The 7,670-nt window shown below is 40.1% G+C and overlaps 3 protein-coding genes across 3 annotated transcripts; 1 reads left to right on the top strand and 2 right to left on the bottom strand.

Moving 5' to 3' along the window:
* Positions 1-274: 274 nt before the first annotated feature.
* JH06_5333 (hypothetical protein) lies at positions 275-1,645 on the top strand (the record flags this gene model as incomplete). The annotated part of the gene is made up of 3 exons (XM_014673406.1): positions 275-1,174; positions 1,205-1,279; positions 1,310-1,645. 3 exons carry the CDS (start codon positions 275-277, stop codon positions 1,643-1,645), a joined length of 1,311 nt encoding a protein of 436 aa, XP_014528892.1.
* A 119-nt stretch (positions 1,646-1,764) lies between these two features.
* JH06_5334 (40S ribosomal protein S16) lies at positions 1,765-2,358 on the bottom strand (the record flags this gene model as incomplete). The annotated part of the gene is made up of 5 exons (XM_014673407.1): positions 1,765-1,838; positions 1,869-1,940; positions 1,972-2,019; positions 2,053-2,251; positions 2,311-2,358. 5 exons carry the CDS (start codon positions 2,356-2,358, stop codon positions 1,765-1,767), a joined length of 441 nt encoding a protein of 146 aa, XP_014528893.1.
* Positions 2,359-2,656: 298 nt separating this feature from the next.
* On the bottom strand, positions 2,657-7,482 carry JH06_3677 (hypothetical protein; the record flags this gene model as incomplete). Its single annotated transcript, XM_014673399.1, is given in 12 exon segments — positions 2,657-3,368; positions 3,399-3,806; positions 3,838-4,619; positions 4,650-4,996; positions 5,027-5,239; positions 5,270-5,972; positions 6,002-6,151; positions 6,182-6,557; positions 6,573-6,962; positions 6,995-7,245; positions 7,290-7,396; positions 7,440-7,482. The coding sequence occupies 12 exon segments, from the start codon at positions 7,480-7,482 to the stop codon at positions 2,657-2,659; spliced, it is 4,482 nt and encodes a 1,493-aa protein (XP_014528885.1).
* Between the last annotated feature and the right edge of the window lie 188 nt (positions 7,483-7,670).

Raw genomic sequence — 7,670 nt, 5'->3', positions numbered from 1 at the left:
GGATCAAACTTCTGGGAGTTGGTCAGAAGAGTCAAATCGACGTCATCGTTCTCTGGATGCAACAGAAGGAGAGTTTGTTCCAAGTCTACTTCAATCATCCTATTCAGGACTGAACTCCCTTCATCTGCGCTCTCCTGGACTTGAAAGTCATCATCCGTTGTCTGAAAGTCGAGTTCCTGATGGTTTGTTGGGTTATCCACGGATTCAATCTCAGACACCTCTTCTGAGACCTAATTCGTTGCTTGAAACTCCTCATCTTTCTGAAGATGAATCCATGCCAGAATTCCACTTATCTCGTGGTTCTGATGAGTATCGATTTGGGAACTTATTCACATTTCATGAGGACAGAGATGCTTCCTCTCTCTTGACTTCCAATCTTCCTACACGTGCCATATCCACTCGTCATGGTTCAGAACCAATCTCATTTACTCTCTCTTCGTCTGTATTGAATCCTCAAGGATCATTGTGGGAAGAATCAAGGAATCCTGGTGATGAGTCATTTATCAATCCTTCATGGACGATGGGTTCAACTTCGTCTATAAACCATGGTTCGATCGACAGTACAAGTTCCCATTCAACAGGTCGAGGTTTGTTAGGTCCTATGGAGATGTCTACGAGAGTGTCGACAACGGATGGAACTGAAGAGCGTCGTCGTGCTAATAGTATCAGTTTCGTTCCTTCAGGTGGCTTTCGACGTAATCAAGCTTCTCCTCTCTCAATGCAAGCTCGTACACCAGTTCTTCAAGCCCGTACACCCACATTAGCAGCTCGTACACCCACACTACAAGGTCGGTTTGGTAACAATGGTGCGATGAGTTTTGGTGAGAATGGGAATGAGTATTCATTGGGTCGAGGTAATGCTGGTTCTCATATGAATCTAGGAGTGGGTGACAGTGGAAGTGACTTTGTCTTAACAGGAGATCCGAATATGAGTTCTGAGTTCAAATTGGAGGAAGGATTTGGTGTGCATCCTTCATATTCATCTCTGGAGTATTATTCCAACAACAAGACACTACGACGATCTGGAGGTGGTAACTCTGTATTGAATCCGAATTGTGCTGAGTTCATTCCTCAGTCTCGTCACCAATCATCTTTCGATAAGTCCAGTCAACCAGAGAGAACAGTACAAGAAGAGAAAGGAAGTCAACATGAGAAAGGTTCCCGTGATTTGCTGGTAGGAATAGAGAGAGAATGTGATGGGTAGGAAGAGACGATGTTACTACAACGAATTGAAGAGAATTCGATCATGACATTGAAGTTACGAGGATTACCGTATTCAGTGAGAATGAGAGATGTGAATGAAAGATAGGCTTCCAAAGAAGATATTGCGAAATTCTTCTCTCCACTTGTAGTTCCTCGTACTGGAGATGGAAGTCCTTCAGTAGTAATTGGACAAGATACGATGCAACGACCAAGTGGAGAAGCGTTTGTGACATTTTCATGTGTGGAAGATTGCAAAGAGGGTTTGAAGTATCATATGAGACATCTTGGGAAGCGGTATATTGAGATCTTTCCTCTGTTCAATAAGGAGTATTATCGAAAGAGTATGTGTATGTGTGGTGTGTTGAGTATAGATGCCATCTATTGTACCATCTGTAACAAGTATGGTCATACAAGTGATGGTTGTGTTCTTCGAAAGAATTGAAGGTCTTGGGTTAACTGTAAATGTGTATTCTGATTGGGTTATGGAATGTTTGAAAGAAACAAGAAAGGGTGTGCTCAGTACGATAAACCAACAATACACAGCCACAAGAGACTGAGCATTTATCGGTAAGACTTCTGGTAGCGGGCACGAGCAGATGGACCTCCATACTTCTTGGGCTCGCAACGACGAGGATCTAACTCTCATAACACTGTTTCAGTCCTACCAACAGCAATCAGGGAACGATCATAGCTCACCAGAATATCCTTGATCTCACGCTTGGCCTGCTCATCAACATCTACCTCTTACACCAAAGACTCACTTCCTACACTTCTGATAGAAGGCAACAATAGCTCTAGAAATAGCTTGACGAATAGCTAATAAATGATATCGAAATAACCACTCAGTACCATAGATCTGAGCAACACGACCTCCTCCCTTCACAGTAATACGGATGTCGAGATGAGCGAATCTCTCAGCTCCGAGAAGAAGCACAGGCTCCAAAGCCTTCATCTTGAGGCACTCAGGCTGGAGGATGTCAATAGGCTGACCGTTCAGCTTCATGACTCCCTTTCCCTGCTTACAGTGAGCGACAGCAACAGCAGTCTTCTATAACGGGAGATTAGACTCTGAACAGCCAAAACACACACAACTCAATCATTTCATACCTTACGACCAAAGGCCTGCACAGAGTGAATTGCTTGTTCCGAGGACATATCTATAGCACACTTTCTGCTTCAATAACGATGGACAATTTAATGGGGTGGGGTAAAATACTATTAGCAGATTTTGTGATAAGGATTTACTCTCTATGATTATTATAAATTGCTATTGAGAATGGAAATAAACTATTCTTTCAAGCTATGGGTAGTTGAGATGCTTTATAGTCAGAATGGCAATTCCATGTCGCTTTCATTACGAGTCAGTTCAAAACTCTATTACTTGACTGTATAGTGCAGTGGCTAACACGCTCGCCTGACACGCGAGAGATCCCGAGTTCGAGCCTCGGTATAGTCATCTTTTTCCGTTTTGGTTCTTAGAACAAACACTATTAATTCTTACTGGATTAAGGAGTATGTCGAGAATCCCTCCACACACGAACTTTGATGGATACTGACTTATCCTTAAATGATTTAGAGTCTCAAAATTAGATGTGTAATCAATTCTTACCCACTCGACGTTCTTTCTCAATAATTGGAGTCTCTTTTCCTTTATCAATGTATATCGTATTAACCTATCCTCAATCATACCAATCATTCCTACCATAGCCGGATACATTTCCAAAGGAGTATCATCAAATGTCAATCGAACAATTCCAACCTCCTTCGCAATCATTGCATACACTTTAGGAAGATCGACTCCAAATAGATGCTTATATAGTATGAAGAGAAGTTTTCGGAGTTGTGTGTTGTATCGACTTCGACTACCTAATGCCTCCCAAATCCGTTCAGCAAGAATAAAACCATCATCATTATTATCCGCAAAATTCGGCAATGAGGGCCGCATAATTCGTGTCGTATTCAAATAGTACTCTGCAACAGGTGTAAATGGTGATTTGGACTCAGGATTGATAAGATAATTCAAGAAGGCCACGGGAACAGAAGGATCAGGATCAGCCATGGCTCGATCAAAAACCCAAGTAAAATTGGAAGCCCAAAAACTAGGATTATCTTCTTTTCGAAGTAGTACACGAGTTAAACAACGATAAGCCTCACAACGAATCTTTCTACGAATGCATCACTTGATCAATACCTACACTGGATAGCTCAAATCAATGTATTTAGAGAAGAGAGTAGTTACAGGATAACGAGCACACATCTCAAACACAGATTCAGCATACAATGCAGCAATCAACACTTTGCATTTGAATGATGGTGATGGATAAGTCATATAATTTGTGATTATCTCACGACAACGCAGGATTTGATACTCACTGTGACTGTCTGCTGGCTGAGATAATTCAGGACTATTTATGACAATGACAAATAACAGAGACTTTTCTGGATCAATATATGCAGCCATGGCTCGAGTTTGAAGTGAAGCTAATGAATAGAGTAATGTTGCCACATATTCTTCATCCACGTCATATACTTGAGGCGTACTCACATAATCATGATATTGAAGTTGTAACAGAATAAACTCGTACACGTCATCAGGTGTATAACTATTATAAATTACTATTCATACGTTCATACTCTTCTTTATCTCGTAGTAATGCAATGCTACTTACCATCGCTCGTCTCATCATACAGGATTCATCATACAGCACAGGATAAATGCTACCATCCTCATACATGAAGAATTTGTGGAATGAACTCATTAGAGATCGCTTGCCTAAGTCACGACACTTTTCACGGGGATCTTCGGCACTAAATTTCTGCCAGAATACACAAGCAAGAATTGCCTCTTGAACAATATTCCTATAGTTATAAGATCCTTGATAGACATACATATCTTCATCACTATACAAACAATTCTCATATACATCAATAGGTCCCTCATCAGGATACACATCCATTTCTTGCTGTTGTCTCTTGATATCCTTTCTATACTTCATCATACGTTCTTTTGCTGCTCGTCGATATCGTTCTGGAATCTCCAATCTCATATTTACTCGATGTTCAGAATTCGGTTTTGGTTTCTTCGGTTCACCATCTGTTTTGCGTTTACGAGGTTTCATGAATTGCTCGAGAGTAACTGAACTTCCCTGCTGCTGTTCCTCTCGAATCAGATCTCTGAAAGCCATCTCCTTTGTATAGTCTTCACGACGAGGGAGTTCGTGTTTGTCAGGAGGTTGAGCAAAATACACGAGAGCACGAAGAGCCAAAACTCGATCACTTTCAGAAGTACACTTCAAGAAGAGAGTTGTCCACATTCGAAGTGTCTGACATGTAGTGAAAGCAGCATACCAAGAATGAGCAGGATCAGGTCGAATGAATAACACTTGAGTAGCCTTCTTTGATTCATTTTCTTGTTTCTATTCATGATATCACTCACTGAATCATACATGGGACTTTGCTTGCTTGTAGAATTCTGATGTTCGACGTTCATTATCTTCAAATCGTAGTGACACCATATGAATTCCCGTCCCTTCCGTTCTTTCCACAATTACTTCATCCTTACTGACAATATCCTTAGAAAGACGTTCCAGAATTAGCTGTGATTCTTTCTGTGTACTATCATAATTGAATTGAAGATAAAACTGATCATATCCGTTTCGTTCTACCATCACTGTCTGGAAGTTATCATCCTTGAATGACAAGTTATCTGATATTAGTCGCATGAAGGAGTCTGTAGAGAGATAACATAGGTTGTACTTCATTCGATCTACTGACTCAAAGTCAGGATCTAATTCTAGACATCAACAGATGATCTGAATACTACTTCCAGTATCTCGAAGAGATGTTGAAATCTTTCCATCAGCGTAACAAAGAGGAATTTGCATGTTCACCAAAGGAGGAATGATTGCATGTTCACCACTCATAGTCACATCACACTGATCATAGAGATCATTGGAGACGAGAGCTGTCTTTGTCTTGATCACACATCCATCTCCATGAGAGAGAGTTCCTTCCGTGGTGGATGAGCCAACTGACACTAGAAATGTAAGAAAACAAGAGAATTTACTTCGATCATCGAAATCGTCTTGGGTTAAAGAACGAGAAGATTGGATGCATGGTCGTAGTGCCTTCTCAGTACCAATCTCACTCTCATAATTCAACTTCACATGTTGAATGGATGAAGTAGTACTTAGAGGAGAACTTGGTTGATTTGACATACTCAGGAGAGGAGTACTTACATCAAAAGATTGAACTGATACCACAGGATCAAGTCGCAGACGCTTAGAAGCCATATCCTCTTGAATAGATGCTTGATTGATAATAGGAGGAATAGGTTGATGAATGATACTTTCTTCTTGAATTGAAGTAACAAGAGAAAGAGAAGGGGGTCGAGGTAGGACATACTGTCTCAAAGACAAATGCTTGGATAATGGAAGCAAGTCATAGATTCCTTGTTGAATTGAAGCTTCTTCATCCAATAAATGTAGACAACGAACAGCAATACTGTTTATTATTTGTAGAAAGTACGTATCTCCTGAACGCTGACTTATCAGAGCAGTTACAATAGGACTCTTTACAAAGAGCAATGGAGTAGCAAATGGAGAATTAGTTAAGAACACTGCACCTCCTCCCATTGCTAAAGGTCGATTATTCATGATCGTACAGCGATTACTCTGATCTGCTGGAAGCGACGCCACTTGATCTTCAATGGAGAATGCAGAATCACGAAATCGGAACCATAAATAGCTTTCAGCATTCTCTCCAAGTGTCTACATTAGCATCCTAGTCATTCTCCTACAGATCGTATAAAACGCATTGCAAGAAATGATGGAATTCCAATACAAATCCATGAATCTGACCACGAAAGAGGAGCTACCAGAATACCAAAGAATTGATAGGCCAGACACATACATATCATATGATGGAATTCTGAGATATGTGCAAAATCCTATGAATAATCGCGGTTATTAGATGATACTCGTTCACCAATCAGAAGGTCTCTGTCAACGATAATGAGATTCTTACAGACACAGTAAGGTTCAGGGGGTTGATGAACGAATACGAAGGAAGTAGAAGGCAGAATAGAATGATTGGTAATGGATTCATGAGAGAAGATAGTGGAGAGAAAATGGACAGCTTTCTCCACAACTTCTGAACCTATGAATGAGTATGAATAAGAACAGACACAGTATGTAAGCATATAGGGATGAGCATGATCAATCGCAGCATAGAGACAATTGGAAGGAGAAAGAATCTTCTCTTTGAATGCTCCAGCAACAAATCCGATAGAAGAAGCTGCAAGAGGAATCGAAGACCGAAAGACATGAATGGCTTTGTGTGGATGGATCTTACTTCTATTCCTCATTCACTTATTCATTACAGACATCTGTTCTTTCACAAATTCACCACTGGCTTGAACTGAAAAGTTTGAAGGAACAATGAACTCCAATTCCCACAGACATCGCTCTAAATCCATATCAATACATGGAAGCCAAGTTCGTGTGCCATTGCATAATGTCTCTTCTTGCTTTCCCGAAAAGAAACAACTCCAAGAGAAAATGTGAGGAACTGGAGTATCACGGAAATAGATACCAACTTCAGGATTCTTAAGAGAATATTTAATATGAATTTGGATCGGATTGTGCTGATAAACTCGGTTCCAGACCTTGCTATCTGCAGGAGGGATCTTATCCGCAGTTGCATCATTAAGAGAAGGAATATCCGAGGAGAACGGCTCGATGACAAACTTGGAATTTGATCTAATCATTCAAATATAATACTGATAACATACTCAGTGGTTTGCTGATTACTGAACGTCCTAACGTAGACATCTCGTTTCAAATACGATAATTGAACCTCTTTTGGAATTTCAATAATTAGTTCACCGTCTTTAGCTGCTTGGTAGTCAAGAACACTAATTTCAACACAAACAAAGGATATGGCTAGAGATCCTCGGAGAAGTGAATAATATGATTTCAGATCACGGGCATTATCATACATAACATTATCCAAGAAATCGTAATAAGAATACTTCGCAGGTATCTAAAACCATAACAATCACTTTACCACAAGAATACATCATTTACATAGATACTATCGATCTCGCATTGTCTGCAGTTGAGTCGAATATTCTTAAGTCCTCTTCCATGAGGCACAATACACAAATCCGTGTATCCCTTAATGGATTTGTTTTCTACATCTATGTACAATCAGAAAGAAGGATTCAACAGACATACCAATCTCCAGGGAGACAAGCTGCTTCAAGACACTACTTCCCATCTCTGTCTTCAATCTCTGGAACTGTATATCACTTTGCGAAGCCATTTCCAGATACTCGAAAACAAAATGAATGTGAACCTTTGTTGGTTTGTGAATCAGTAGTATAATTGGACTCTATAGAGTGTGATAATCAAAGAGGGAAGAGAATACTATAAGATGTACTCTCTCTTTGAAACTCTATTAAAAAC

This window comes from Blastocystis sp. subtype 4 (genome assembly GCF_000743755.1).
Source record: "Blastocystis sp. subtype 4 strain WR1 chromosome Unknown seqid_0044, whole genome shotgun sequence".
Lineage (NCBI taxonomy): Eukaryota > Bigyra > Opalinata > Blastocystidae > Blastocystis > Blastocystis sp. subtype 4.
The sequence above is the reverse complement of the archived record's forward strand: the minus strand, read 5'-3'. Positions and strand labels throughout refer to the sequence as shown.